The sequence below is a fragment of the Camelus bactrianus genome, chromosome 12, assembly GCF_048773025.1.
Source record: "Camelus bactrianus isolate YW-2024 breed Bactrian camel chromosome 12, ASM4877302v1, whole genome shotgun sequence".
In the NCBI taxonomy this organism is placed as follows: domain Eukaryota; kingdom Metazoa; phylum Chordata; class Mammalia; order Artiodactyla; family Camelidae; genus Camelus; species Camelus bactrianus.
This window is the reverse complement of record NC_133550.1, coordinates 67,691,312-67,706,333: the sequence shown is the minus strand read 5'-3', so window position 1 is coordinate 67,706,333 and position 15,022 is coordinate 67,691,312. Positions and strand designations below refer to the sequence as shown.

At 58.9% G+C, this 15,022-nt stretch overlaps 1 protein-coding gene and 1 non-coding gene across 3 annotated transcripts in view; one reads left to right on the top strand and one right to left on the bottom strand.

The window, feature by feature from the left end:
• Positions 1–371: 371 nt before the first annotated feature.
• Positions 372–444, bottom strand: TRNAT-AGU (transfer RNA threonine (anticodon AGU)). Its single transcript has one exon. It is a non-coding gene; the product is annotated as a tRNA-Thr (tRNA).
• Positions 445–1,420: 976 nt separating this feature from the next.
• The window catches only part of CELSR1 (cadherin EGF LAG seven-pass G-type receptor 1), a 134,547-nt gene continuing 120,945 nt past the window's right edge, over positions 1,421–15,022 (top strand). Inside the window, exon 1 of one of the 2 annotated variants that reach the window (XM_074375748.1) lies at positions 1,421–5,766. In XM_074375748.1, the coding sequence (XP_074231849.1) occupies positions 2,166–5,766 (3,601 nt within the window). In that variant the 5' untranslated portion in view covers positions 1,421–2,165. The remainder of the gene's footprint in view (positions 5,767–15,022) is intronic. The other variant, XM_074375747.1, reaches the window with a different exon arrangement.

Here is a 15,022-nt window from a genome sequence, read left to right as displayed (position 1 = left end):
TGGGAGGCTGGGAGGGGGAGGGTCCTCCCTGCCCTCTGACCCTCCCCAGAAAAACGAAGGGCAGTCAGGGGAGGGCCTGGACGGTCACGGTGAAGGGATGGACTCTTCTCCCTCCTCCCCTCTCTCCACACACATTTCCCTACAGGGCTTGCCAGCGGAAACTCCCAGGTTAAAAGGTTCCAAAGCAAATCTATCTTTTCCGTCAATAACAACAACTTCAAGTCTTTGCTAATGGGGAGAGAATGCTCATATTTGGCTTCAGCCCGAAGACATTGTTTAAGTAATATTGGCTGAGTTTACTTCCACCTTTCTTTTTGTTGTTTTTTTCCTTGGGGGGGGGAGATTAGGTTTACTTATTTATTTCTTTTTAACGGAGGCACTGGGGATTGAACCCAGGACCTCGTGCATACTAAGCACGTGCTCTACCACTGAGCTATACCCTCCCCTCAAGTTGTTCATTTCTTGTGACCCAGCTCCACACCTATTTGCGCTCAGCTCAGAAATGCAGCCGCCGTCTCCCTTGTCAGAAAAACCCGCTCTAGCAAAGTGCGCAACAGTTCCCACCTCTATCGCTGCTGGGACTAGGAGGGGCCTTGTCGGAAGGAGGGACTCTGCTCCGCCCCCAACTGTCCCCGACCCGCGGGAGGCCGAGGAGCTGGAGTGGGTTCTGTCACCCAGAGCTCTACGGAGAACAAGTGCATCTCCTCACCCCGTGGTGGCAGAGTCCTAAAGCCCCGCCGGAGGACGAGTGTCTTGCTGTAGTAACAGCCCCCACCATACACAAAGGCTGTGCCCCGCAGGACGTGGGGCAGGTGTTGCTTAGTTAAGCGCCACCCCGATCTGTTCCCTGCAGGAGATCGGGTGGGGGACGGAGAAGGGGTGCTGTCGTACAGTTCTAAGACCCCACCCCCACCCCGCACTCAGGTGGTTCCCCGCCCCACGCCGCCTGCAGGGCCAATGCTCCCCGCCGCCGCGCTTCGGCAGAAGCTAGCGGGGAGGCCCCGGGCCGGGAGGGCGCGTCCACGAACTGAGCGCTCGGGAGGGCGGCACACGCGGGAGACGAGCTCGTTTCCGCCGTCCCCGATTCAAGTTCCAAGTGTCAACCGGCCTGTTTTTCTTTTCGTTTAAAAGTTCGTTTTAAACCAAGTGGGACCCGAATCTGGTTAGTTGCCTATAGGGTTTCAAAGTCCAGGGAAGTTTTGTCGGATAAAGCACCTCAGCCTCCGGCATTTTTGCTGTAAATGTGTAATCGCCCCCAGCAGCAGCCGAGGGGAGACCCGGTCCCCTTCCCGGCACCTCCGCACCCCTCCCTCTCCTCCTGGCTCTAACTAGAGCGGAGGCCGGGGAGGCGGTCTCTGCGAATCAGTGTTGGCTGGGGTGGGGTGAGGTGGGGGGCTTTGGCTGCGCTCAGCACCAGACGAGTGGAGCCACCGCCCCACTGGTAGTAGCCGCACCGAGCCCCCCCCAGCCGGCCTTCGCCCAGCCCGGCTCCCTGGGCTCCGCCCCCAAGGGAGGCCTGGTGGGGAGGCCTCAGGGGAGTGGGCCCAGCCCCGGGCCCCCGCCACGGCTGCGCCCCCGCGTCTCCATAGCGATCCTCCCGGCGCGCACCTCCAGGCCAGCTCCCCCCGGGGCTGAACAATACGCAGCGGGGCCGGGGGCGGGGCCGGGCTGGGCCGGGGGCGGGGAGAGCGCGGGCGCTGGGGGCGCGGGCAGAGCGCACCGCCCAGGCTGCAGCCGGCCGCCGGGGTCTGAGCGGCGCGGAGCGGCCCAACCCGCTCCGGGAGCGCAGCCCTCGTCCCGCTCCAGGCCCGTCCCGCTTCCCACGCCGCCCGGCCGATCCCGCGCGGGAGCCACCTGGAGCCACCGAAAGCCGCCACCGCCGCAGGTTGATGCGCAGCGCCCTCTCGGGACGCGCGGAGGAGCCATCTTGAAACCTACTTCGAAAACTTTCGCAAAGTGCTCTCGAAGTGGAAGCTGCAGGGGAGACCGGGAGCCCGGTCCCCGGTGTCCCCGCCAGGGCCCCCGGGGAGGCGGGGCGCGAGCCTTCCGGAGGGCCCGGCACCGGGCGCGCGGGAGCCGCCCCCCGGCAACGCCGGGTGGATGCGGAGCCGCGCCGGGTGCATGGATTGTGCTCGGGCGCCCGGCTCGGGCTCGGGCTCCGGGCCATGGCGCCGCCGCCGCCGCCGCCCGTGCTGCCCGCGCTGCTACTCCTGGCTGCGGCCGCCGCCCTACCGGTACTGGGGCTTCGAGCTGCCGCCTGGGAGCTGCGCGTGCCCGGTGGGGCCCGCGCCTTTGCCCTCGGGCCCGGATGGACCTATGCGCTGGACGCGGCGCGCACGCCCCGGGCGCTGCGGGAACTGCTGGACGTGAGCCACGACGGGCGGCTGGCGGGGCGGCGGCGCGGGCCCGGCGCGGGGCCCCGGGGCTGTGCGCGCCTGGCGGGGCGTCCGCTGCCGCTGCATGTCCGCTTGGTGGCCCGTGGCTCCCAAACCGCTCTGAGCCTCCGCCTGCGGGCACGCGCGCACGGTCCCGGTTGCGGCGCCCGACCTCCGCGCGGGCGGGCTCTCGGCGCGGAGTTGCGTGCGCGGGCTGTGCTCACGGTGCCCGGCCCCGGCGCGTTGCTCTGCTTCCCGACCCCCGGAGGCGGCGGCGGGGACACGCTGCACTCGGCGCTCGCGGCCCTGACCACGTTCCCCGCCTGCAGCTGCCCGCCGCGCCTCCCGTCCCGTTGCCCACGCCGCCCTGTCTGCCTGCCGCCTGGTGGCTCGGCCCGCCTCCGCCTGCTATGTGCCCTGCGGCGCGCGACCGGCACCATCTGGGTGGAGCTGGAGCTGGAGGCGTCCTCGGGGACACCCTCGCCATCGCTGTCGCCGTCGTCGCCAAGTCTGCCTGGGGCCAGGGCAGGGGCGGCGCGGCGGGCCCGGCGGGGCGCTGGCGGCAGCACTAGCCCGCAGTTCCAGCTGCCCAGCTACCAGGTGTCGGTGCCCGAGAACCAGCCGGCGGGCACGGAGGTCATCGAGCTGCGCGCGCACGACCCTGACGAGGGGGAGGCGGGGCGCCTTAGCTACCAGATGGAGGCGCTGTTCGACGAGCGCTCCAATGGCTATTTTCTCATCGACTCTGACACGGGGTTGGTGAGCACCGCCCGTGCACTGGACCGCGAGACCAAGGACACGCATGTTCTCAAGGTGAGCGCTGTGGACCACGGCTCGCCGCGGCGCTCGGCCGCCACCTACCTCACCGTCACAGTCAGCGACACCAACGACCACGGTCCTGTCTTCGAGCAGTCTGAGTACCGCGAGCGCGTGCGCGAGAACCTCGAAGTGGGCTACGAGGTGCTGACCATTCGCGCCACCGACGGCGACGCGCCCTCCAATGCCAATATGCGCTACCGCCTGCTGGAGGGTGCGGGCGGCGTTTTCGAGATTGATGAGCGCACAGGCGTGGTGCGCACCCGGGCGGTGGTGGACCGGGAAGAAGAGGCCGCCTACCAGCTGCTGGTGGAGGCCAACGACCAGGGCCGCAACCCAGGCCCTCTCAGTGCCACCGCCACCGTGCACATCGTGGTGGAGGACGAGAACGACAACTACCCCCAGTTCAGCGAGAAGCGCTACGTGGTCCAGGTGCCCGAGGATGTGGCGGTCAACACGCCAGTGCTGCGAGTGCAGGCCACGGATCGGGACCAGGGCCAGAACGCAGCCATACACTATAGTATCATCAGCGGGAACCTGAAGGGGCAGTTCTACCTGCATTCGCTGAGCGGCAGCCTGGACGTGATCAACCCGCTGGACTTTGAGGCCATCCGGGAGTACACGCTGCGCATCAAGGCCCAGGATGGGGGCCGGCCTCCGCTCATCAATTCCTCGGGGCTGGTCTCGGTGCAGGTGCTGGACGTGAACGACAACGCCCCCATATTCGTGAGCAGCCCCTTTCAGGCAGCCGTGCTGGAGAACGTGCCTCTGGGTTACTCGGTGCTGCACATTCAGGCGGTGGACGCAGACGCAGGTGAGAACGCGCGTCTGCGCTACCGCCTGGTGGACACTGGCTCAGCCTCCGTGGGAAGTGGCAGTGCAGGGTCCCAAGACCCCGGCCCGGCTGCGGACTTCCCTTTCCAGATCCACAACAGCTCGGGCTGGATCACCGTGTGCGCGGAGTTGGACCGCGAGGAGGTGGAGCAGTACAGCTTCGGGGTGGAGGCGGTGGACCACGGCTCTCCGCCCATGAGCTCCTCGGCCAGCGTGTCCATCACGGTGCTGGACGTGAATGACAACGACCCCATGTTCACGCAGCCCGTATACGAGCTGCGTCTGAACGAGGACGCAGCTGTGGGGAGCAGCGTGCTGACCCTGCGGGCCCTCGACCGAGATGCTAACAGTGTGATCACCTACCAACTCACTGGCGGCAACACCCGGAACCGCTTCGCCCTCAGCAGCCAGAGCGGCGGTGGCCTCATCACCCTGGCGCTGCCGCTGGACTACAAGCAGGAGCGGCAGTACGTGCTGGCGGTAACCGCATCGGACGGCATGCGCTCGCACACCGCGCAAGTCTTCATCAACGTCACTGACGCCAACACCCACCGGCCGGTCTTCCAGAGCTCCCACTATACGGTGAGCGTCAGCGAGGACCGGCCGGTGGGCACCTCCATCGCCACCATCAGTGCCACCGACGAGGACACGGGGGAGAACGCACGCATCACCTATGTGCTGGAGGACCCTGTGCCACAGTTCCGCATCGACCTGGACTCTGGCACCATCTACACCATGACAGAGCTGGACTATGAGGACCAGGCCGCCTACACGCTGGCCATCACCGCTCGGGACAATGGCATCCCTCAGAAATCTGACACCACCTCCCTGGAGATCCTCATCCTGGACGCCAACGACAATGCACCCCGGTTCCTGCGGGATTTCTACCAGGGCTCCGTCTTTGAGGATGCTCCCCCATCAACCAGCGTCCTCCAGGTCTCGGCCACGGATCGGGACTCGGGCCCCAATGGCCGCCTACTGTACACCTTCCAGGGTGGGGACGATGGCGATGGGGACTTCTACATTGAGCCCACGTCCGGCGTGATCCGCACCCAGCGCCGGCTGGACCGAGAGAACGTGGCCGTGTACAACCTTCGGGCCCTGGCTGTGGACCGGGGTAGCCCGGTGACCCTCAGTGCCTCGGTGGAAATCCAGGTGACCGTCTTGGACATCAATGACAACCCTCCAGTGTTTGAGAGGGACGAGCTGGAGCTGTTTGTGGAGGAGAACAGCCCGGTGGGGTCTGTGGTGGCCAAGATTCGAGCCAGCGATCCCGACGAAGGCCCCAACGCCCAGATCATGTATCAGATTGTGGAAGGCAATGCGCCTGAGGTCTTCCAGCTGGACTTGCTGAGTGGGGACCTGCGTGCCCTGGTCGAGCTGGACTTTGAGGTCCGGCAGGAGTACGTGCTGGTGGTGCAGGCCACGTCGGCCCCGCTGGTGAGCCGGGCCACAGTGCGCGTCCGCCTCCTGGACCAGAACGACAACCCGCCCGTGCTGCCGGACTTCCAGATCCTCTTCAACAACTATGTCACCAATAAGTCCAACAGCTTCCCCACCGGCGTCATCGGCCGCATCCCGGCCCATGATCCTGATCTCTCCGACAGCCTCAACTACACCTTCCTGCAGGGCAACGAGCTCCAGCTGCTGCTGCTGGACCCCGCCACGGGCGAGCTGCAGCTCAGCCGTGACCTGGACAACAACCGGCCGCTGGAGGCGCTGATGGAGGTGTCTGTTTCGGGTGAGTGGCCGTGGGGGCTCCCGCTGGGCCACCTGGAGAGCTGCAGGGACCTGCCAGGAGCCTGCCTGGCGTGCTGGGGCACATCTGTGCAGGGCCCGGGCAGCTCTTCGGGGACTTGTGGCCTCCGGTTGGATGGTTGGGTACCGCTAGCTGGAGACGTGCTCCCCACCTGAGCCAAGGGAGTAGGAGGGGCGAGGCACTGCTGACCTCAGCATCTGTGCTGGGAGCAGGCCCGGGTTTCTTCAAGTTCAAGACCAGGGCCTCCTGGGCTTTCCGGAGGGCCGTAGCTGGTTTTGCTATTAACACCTGGTCTCCGGGCTTATCTGAGTTGTCTGGTTTGCTTGGTGGTGTTCTGTAGTCAGCCACACGCCTGTCTGGAAAGATCAAAGGTCACTGTCCGCTCCATGTGCCAATTAGTTCCCGGGTGGGACCGCTGGAAATTGCTGGATAGGTCCCTGAGTCACCCTGTAATACGGCTGGAGTTTTTCTCTTTGAGTCTCTTCTCTGTCTCCTCCAGATAATAACAGTCAGGCTTACGCGTGCTTGCCCGGGTGGGAGCTCTTTGAAAGCGTAGCCTCGTTTGATCTTGGTTTTTGCTCCTGGACCTGGGCTTGTAATTTGGCGTTACTTAGAGGCCTGCCCAGTTGGTGGTGGAGCCAGTGTGGGAACCCTGCTTGCGGGCTCCGGGGCTGGAGGTGAGCCGGAGAGGGAGGGCGTCTCAGTTCAGCCAGCCAAACGCAGGCCGTCAAGAGTTGGTCCATTCTGCTGACCCTCCTGTGCCAGGCGGGGCTGTGGGGCCAGAGACGGAGACAGACAGAAGGGTGGAAATTAGAAGACACAGAAGAGAGAAAAGGATTTGATGGGGATGAGGGGTTTGGGGAGCAGTAAAGAGACCCCTGAGGGCTCCTGCAGGCAGGTGACCTTAACCAGGGGACCAAACTGTCACCAAGAAAGGCTCGGAGCTGTGGGCTGAGTTCATATTTCAGATGAGCTGTTTAAATTATTATAACACAAGACATCCATGGAAGCCGTGGAAGAATCAAAAAGCTACTCTGACTTATTTTACTTCCACATTTGGCTGTAATTCTTGACATACAAGGAATGGCTGGCAAACAGGTTCCAGTTGCTTACTTATAAAATCTGGAATTACAGGTCCAGCTCTGAAGTGATGTAATCCTGCCACATTGATTTTGGCGGCAGAACCTACCTGTAGGTGACTGTTGTGGGTTTTGTGAAGTTGAGAATATGCGTGGAGAGTACGGAACTGCCCTTAAGGAGGAGTGTTAACCGGGGTTATGGGTATGCTGAGCGATGACAGGTTAAAAAAAGACTCACAAATTCCCATTTGCGTTTTCTGTTTTTTTCCCTGTCCTGTGTTATCTGTGAGATGAAGCGTAGTGACATGTTTAGCCATTATACACACGGCTTGGCCGCGTCATCGGGTTTTGACTCTGCAAGGGATGTGTGTGGTGCTCGTGGGAACGGGTGCAGGTTGGGGGCAGGGGTGCTTCGTGTGTCTGAAGCATCAGGAATGTGGGCTCCCCCCCCCCCCCCCCCCCCGCTGGATGAAGGATTTAGGATGGTTGTTATTCAAAAGAGGTTAGTTACCAAGGGCTGTCTTGCCTACCTGGTGGCCGGGCCCACAGTTGAAGGTGGGTTGGGGGCGCCGCGCTATGTAATTGTCTCAGTGAGCTGGCTCTGGGCTCTGAATCCTGTGTGACACAAGCTCGTGTAAATCAGGCACTGGGCCTCTTGGGTCCACCGTCCCAGATGATGACGATACCCTTTTACTGGGTTCTGACTGGACAGCAGTTTTGTAAACTCTTTGACCTACACTGTCACTTACTCCTCTGGTACCTGGGAGGTGAAGCTGCCCACTGTACAGATGAACAGACTGAGGCTCAGGAGTGTTAAGTCACTTCCTCAGGGTCACACAGCCCGAGCAGGAGTGCCAGGCATCCAGCCGTGATCCAAGCAAAACAAAACAGCCAACCCTTCACACTACCCTCTCTTATCTGAGAGAAAAGTTTTGAGGAATTAGTGCCTGAGCTGGATTGCTCCGGCGCTGACTCCTTGCTGCGGTGTGAGGTAGGCACCTTGGGCCCCTTCGCCACCCTCAGACCATTTGGCAACTGTTTAATGCTTCAAAGGGAAGAATTACTGTAAACTATAAAATCTGTAATTCCCAACAGCAAGGCTGTGTGCAGAAACAGAATGACACAAAAAGCTCAACCTTTGAATTAACCAGAGCGGGAGTCTTAGGTTTTTTAAAAGAAACAGTGGGGAAGGCTGTGGTTTCAAACTCATGTGCTGTTTTCAGTGAAGTGTTACTGGCTTCCGCGGGTTTACAGCCAAACCCTGCAGCCTCCAGTGCGTTATTACTGCCCCGGAGGTGCTATAAAGAAAAGCCCAGTGGTCCACTAGGTTTTGTGGGAGCCAAGCCAGGATGGGGGTGGGGGGGCGTGGTGGTACCCGCGATGGACGTACTCAGGAGAGCCGTTCCCTTCGCCTGGCTGGGGGTTTTACTGTAATCTTTCGACTGTGAGCAGAGAGGGTTGATGGCTTGATGTGGCCCACTGAGGACAAAACACTGAAGTTTTTTTTGTGGGGGGAGGTGATGAGGTTCATATATATATATTTATTTATTTAATGGAGGCACTGGGGATTGAACCCAGGACCTTGTGCTTGCTAAGCACACGCTTGGCCACTGAGCTATCCCCTCCCCTCTCCTGAAATTTTTTGGATTCTGAATATAGTCCCATTCAAATAGCTGCCATTTTTGGATGACATCCAGCGACACAAGACGTTCGTTTTATACGCGTCGGTTTTTGAACGAGGTTTAAAATTCTGTGCTGGGGCTTTGCCCTCTGAACATTGGTAACAGCCATGTTTGCGTTTTTCAAAGCCGCATGGGTAGCAACCCGATGGGACTGTCGCGTGTGGAGCCCTCTGGTTAGTCCTTCTAGATGTTGGTCTTATAATAACGCGGACGTTTTAAACTCGGCTTGAACGTGTGTGTGTGCCTGAGGCTGTCGAGCTGCGAACTGCCCATCCCAGAACGCGGCGTTGGAAAGCGACCCTGTGCTTGTGGGCGTGCGGACCTGTGGATGTGGGATAAGCAGCGCTGGTGGGGTGAAAATGCTTGGGCGATGAGTCATTCAGACATGTCAGAAAATACTGAAACTTCGTGAAACACAAGATTGAGTCACCTTTACCCGTTTACTTTGGTCGGGAGGCGCTGGGATAAAGTCGTCGGGGCTTGCTTGATAAAGTTTTAAAAAGTGTTTGCTGAGTTAAATGCAGGATATCGTAGGGACTTTGAAATAGACGCTTGCCAACAAGGAAGTTGGAGGACGGGCATTGTACTGGGCCGCGTCGGAATGCATGCATTGTTTTTTTTTCTGAATCCCACGGGCTGGAAAAGGATCAGACCAGCTTAAACCACGTCAGTTGTCAGGCTGGATTCTCCAGTGACATAATCTGCCCCGGGAGAGGTAGGTACTTAGAGAAGCTGGTTAACTGTCTCAGGGCTTCAGTAACTTGGAGGTAATCACTTGCCAACGTACTTTCAGAAACAATGGAGTGTTTGTTTAGTGAGCACCTATTGTGTGCCAGACCTACTATGTGCCAGGCCCTGTGGCCCCTGTCCTTTCAAATGTTGGGTGGGGACAATGGGATAAACAGGGAACCAGATTCAGGGGGATAGGGGTGCGGGAGAGGGTGGGCATGGGGACGCCCCCGGGCCAATGTGTGACAGGTCTTCCTGGCCGGGGGACCAGGTGTGGCCGAAGCCCTCTCCCCCCGCCTGGAGAGGGCTGACTTTTGGGGAGGTTTGGGGCTGAGTGGTGCCTTTTGACTGAAGCCTGGGCTGCTGATGGGAAGAGGGCTCTCGGGTGAGCATGGAGGGTGGAAGAAAGGTCCGAAGTGGGGCTTGGTCCTGCTCGGGGTGGCAGTGGAGCGTGGGTGAATGGAGGGGTTAGGGAGGTGAGGATGGGGTCCGTCAGCCAACGTGCTCCTCGTGCTGGGAACTCCCCCGACCCCGAGCCACCTGTCTGAGCACTGGGTCTGCTCCTGCAGCGGCCCCGTCAATGAACAGTATCAACTCCTTGAGGAGCAATCCAGGGTCCCAGAGGCTCCACCCACCTGGTGGGGGAACCTGGCTTGTGGTGGAAGCGCTGGGATCTGAGCCTCTCCCAAGCCGTGTGCTCTCAGGCTGTGCTTTTGGGAGCATGTAGCTGAGGATGGGATGAGGAAGCGCGTGCACCAAGGGAGGACCACAAGGCTGCTTTGGACCCCGGGTGGCTGGGCCCCTTTGACATTGTCGTGAAGATGGTTGGACATGCAGGTCTGAGCAGGAGAGACCAGCTGGGGTCACAGCCGGAGGTGGTGAGCTTGGCCTCGAGGGTGACAGAGAGGCCATCATGGCTGAGGGTGGTCAGTGACCCGTCTGCAGGGGTGTAAGGGCACTCGGGCAGGGGACACCTATGGTGGGGATGGGGCTCAGGTGCAGCCTGGAGGAGCCGTGGCCTGAGTAGGGCTCTTCATGAGAGCTGAGGCCAGAATGACCACCCGTAGGAGGGAAAAAACCGAGGGTTTGGGGCCCTAGGGACTGAGAGAGTGAGAGCCTGAAGGGGGTCACTGGTGGCAGATGCCTTCTGGAGTTCGGGGAGCCTCAGGACAGAGATGGGACTTGGGTTAGCCAAGGGGAGGGCCTTGGTAGTCTCCATGAGACCGGGGTGGTGGGGGGCTTGAGGAGCAGAGGACTGGGTCGCCAGGCGTGGGTGAGGTTCAGAGGGAAGGCTGGATGGCCGTGGGGACGTGGGCTGAGATGAGGGCCCAGGGAGTGGACCAGTTAAGGTGCACAACATCCTGGCCCGCCCTGTGGCTCTACCTGCTTGTGCAGGTGTTCAGGTGGCTATGATGGTGGCACTGGCACCTTTGGGGAGCACTGGACAGGGGGATAAGCCTCAGTGGCAGTTGAGTGACTGTTGTGGCCGAGGTGTAGACGGAGCAGCAGGAATGGGGCGGGGACGGCAGCGTCGGCTTCTTTTTGAGTCACGGGGCCTGTGATGGAGGAGCAGGGGCAGGGGAGGATGGGCAGGGGCTGAAGGCCAAGGGGACCTGGACTCATGAGGGAGGACTGGGGCTCCCCTCTCAGCACTGGCTACTTGGTAACGTTGGCTCTCTGCTTGGGCCCCCCTCCCCCTACCAACTAGGGTGACATGGAGCTGATTTTTTTTTAATCTTGGAAAAAATCCCCCTCAGAAGGAGGGGTGGTGTTGAAATCACATCTGAAAAAGTGACTGGTGTTGGGGATGCCAAAACTCTATCCAGGGCCTGGTGTCACCACTGAGAGTACGCGTTGGTCTGGGCTGATGCACACACCTGCCCATTTTGACACTTGAGAGCAGAAACCTGTTAAGGAGGCAGGTAGATGTGATGGTGGGTGTGATGATGGGTGTGGTGGTGGATGGTGGGTGTGATGGTGGCTGTGATGGTGGATGGTGGGTGTGATGGTGGCTGTGATGGTGGATGGTGGGTGTGATGGTGGGTGCCAAGGCCCTAGTAGCCAAGTCTGCCTCCCCTCCCTGGGGCATGTAGTGTGGCTCAGGGCCATGGGGCCTCCATCTCTGCCAGCACTTGGATGCAAACAAAAGTAGATTTTATCATGTGGGGCAGAGAGTATGGAAAATATTCCTAAGTTTGGCTTGATTCTTTTCAGCTCTCAGCCTTGAGGGAAATAGTTTGCGGTTTTCTTCTTTTTGTCCTGTAACCTGAACACCTAAGTTCATGCAAGAGCTCTCCCTGAACGTTGGGTGGAGGAGGGGACAGTAAATAACCCTCTTCCCTTCTGCACGTTTGTTTTGGAAGGGTAACCGGGGTAACCTGAGGAAACAAGGAAGGGTTGGGGTCCCGGGTGGTGACAGTCAGAGGGAACATGTGTATGGTTCATGGGGGACAATGGTGCCTTTCTCCTCTGCTTTGCCCTGTGGGCCTGGGGCCTTGCACACAGTGGGTGCTCAGCACATCTGTGGCTATTTATAGAGTGGTCCAGAGAGGTGCGGGGGCGGGGGTCATGCTCCGAGGCCAAGGGTGGCTCCCCTGCCTTCATTTGAGGGGCGGCGGTGCAGAGGCAGGACACCCCCAACTGCCCCTCTCAGCTTCTCGTGCTCGGCTGGGGGGTTTAAAAGCCCTGGGTGAAAGAAATGGACTTTTTTCAGGAAAATTCCTGAATGTACGGATTCTCATGCTTCTGCTTCAGGTGAGAACGGGGGGCTGCCTGGCTAATCAGCTCACCCTTTCGGGCATGAACGTTCCGAAGCTGGGAAAGGCCCAGCACCAGGCTTTATCGTTTTCCCCACCTGCTGAGTGTCTCTTGTCTTGACGTCCAAGGCTTTTTCTTAAACACACAGATTTAAGCAACTGCTTTTAACAGCAGATTATGTAGAATAGTCTTTCCTTCCAGCCACCCCATCACAGGGTGTTAACCTTTGCTGTCATGATAGGGAGCACGTGGGCCAACACAGAGGGTCCCTCGGAGCTGGGGGCCTTGTTCAGGGGCCCGGGAGCCCACGGGGGACAGTGGCCCCCGTCGAAGGGGCATCATGCCGGCCCTTGGCTCATGGGGTCGACTGGGGACGTCACAAGGTCAGCTACACAGTGTCTTGGCAGCGGGCAGCTGGCTGCTGGGACTGGCTTTGTGGTCACCTTTCCACGTCCTTCTCTGTCGGGCGCCTTGCGTGAAGGTGACCTAAGCTGGTGTGCTTTCTCCGTGAATCTTGTGGGAGCCGCTGCCCCGCCCCGCCCCTGTCATGTTTCTGCTGAAAGCGTGGACACTCTGGGGTCCCTCTGTGCCTTGTGCTGGCCTTGGGGAACTGAGGGGTTGTGGGCCCCTCTCTGAACTGCCCCCCTCCTGCTGTGGCTTCGCGGTCAGGGGGTCAGTCCCTGGCCTCCGCACACCGGGAGGGCCAGCGGGGGAGGCTGGCCTCAGAGCCAGATAGCGCGTCGGGGGTGGTCCCATGAGAGCGCGGCCGCCGCACCGCGCTGGTTTGTGTGCCTCCCGCTTCTCAGGCGTGCGCCTGGGGTCTGCCCGCATCATTGCACCGGCATCGCGAGGACTACCCATTTCACAGTGAAGAGACTGAGGCTGGCCAGCTCGTGTGTGTGTGTGTGTGTGTGGGGGGGGGGAAGACCCAGCCCCTGCTTTATGAGGGCTCTAAACACTCTGCTGCCCCTCCCCTCCGATGCCCACCTTCGGCCAGTGGCTGAGCCCTGGGAGGGGGAGCAGCCCCTGGGGCACAGGTCTGGGGATTTCAAAGATGGACACTCACTGCCAGTGACCACATCGCCCAGAACAGGAGGGCTGTGGGTCATGTTTGTATCCTGCCTGATTCCATGGGAGCCCTCAGCCCTTTGCTGACCCCACCCCCACCCTGGGTGAGCAGAGTGGGGAAGAAGGGGGTCCTGGGTAGCTGTTCCTGAGTCTCTGTGGGGTCTTCTGTGGTGGAGCTGTGTCATAGGAAACTGGAGTGCAGGACTGGTGTGCACCAGGTGTAGGGAGGAACCAGAGCCAGTGCGGTGGTCAGACCAGAGCGGGAGGGGACACTGAGGAGGAGTTCACACTGAGCAGCCATCTGATAAGCCCTCGAGGGGCCTTCTAGCTCCAAGAGCACGGATTCTGCTGACCAGGGAGCCCTGCCCGCCTGCCTGCCTGCCTGTCTGCTTTCCCGCCCTCTCTCTCCTGAAAAATCTATCAATCAAAATTTTTCTAATAGTTTGTTTTTACTGCCAGTTCCATAACTTTTTAAAAAAAAACTTTTTTGAATCTCTAAAATATCTAATCTAAATGATACTTGGTTAAAGTAAACGAACAGCACCTAGTTAAATAAAGTCATGTGCTGTGTTAGCGTTTGGAGATAAGAGCGTTCTTGCAGGGCAGTAAACTTTTATCGGTGAGTTGACATTTGAAGCCCGTTTTCACAGTGCAGTCGTTCCGCTGCCGTGCAGCCCGGCCCCGGTCCCGGTCCCAGCAGCGGTCTTGCGTGTGTTGCGCCCCGTCTCCGGTGTTGCAGAGTGTGAGCTTTCCCTGGTTAGGACGCCTGGGTTGCATGCCCTCTTGCTGGCTGCTGACACTGGTCAGGGTGGCTCTCTCTGGACCTCCGTTCCCCAACTGAAATAGGGAGAGGGGGTTGGTCATTGCCCGGAAACCTCCTGACTCCGCCCCATGTCATCCTGTGAGTGAAGGGTTGGAAAAACAGAATTCAGCCTGGGCTGTGGCTTGGGAAACCTTTTTCTTGCCACTTCGTACCTTGCAGGTGCTAAGAAATGATCACACTTAAAAGCTGCCACGAAATATTCTCAAATCCTGTGTCTGATAAGAGGTTACTGTCCAGAATACGGAAGGAAGTCCAGCAGCTCAGCAGCAGAGAAACAAACACCCTGATTTAAAAATGGGCAAAGGGCCTGATGGACATTTTTCCAAAGAAGAGAGACAGACCGTTAACAGGCACATGGAAGGATGCTCAGCATCTCGGCTCATTAGGGAAATGCAAATCAGAACCATGGGGGACACCACCTCCCATCTTAGGATGGCTGTTATAAAAACAAAACCAAAGTACAAGGAGGTGTCTCCTCACATCAGTCAGATTAGCCATCATTAAAGAGTCCACAAGTGATAAATGCTGGAGAGGGTGTGGAGAAAAGGGAACCCTCCTACACTGTTGGTCAGAATGTAAATTAGTGCAGCCACTATGGAAGACAGCATGGAGGTTCCTTAAAATACTAAAAATAGACTTACCATATGATCCAACAATCCCACTGCTGGGCATATATCCAGAGGAAAACAATTCAAAAAGACATGCACCCCAGTGTTCACAGCAGCACTGTTTACAATAGCCAAGACGTGGAAATAACATCAAATGTCCACGACTGGATAAAGAAGCTGTGGTATACTTATGCAATGGAATACTACTCAACCATAAAAATAATTAATGCCATTTGCAGCAACATGGATGGACCTGGAGATCGTCATTCTAAGTGAAGTAAGCCAGAAAGACAAAGAAAAATACCATATGATATCACTTATACATAGAATCTAAAAAAAAAAAGGACACAAATAAACTTATCTACAAAACGGAAACAGACTCACAGACATAGAGAACAGACTTACGGTTTCCAGTGGGTAAAGGGGGTGGGAACGGATAAACTGGGAATTCGAAATTTGCACCTCTTGTGGAGTGATGGAATGTTAGCTATC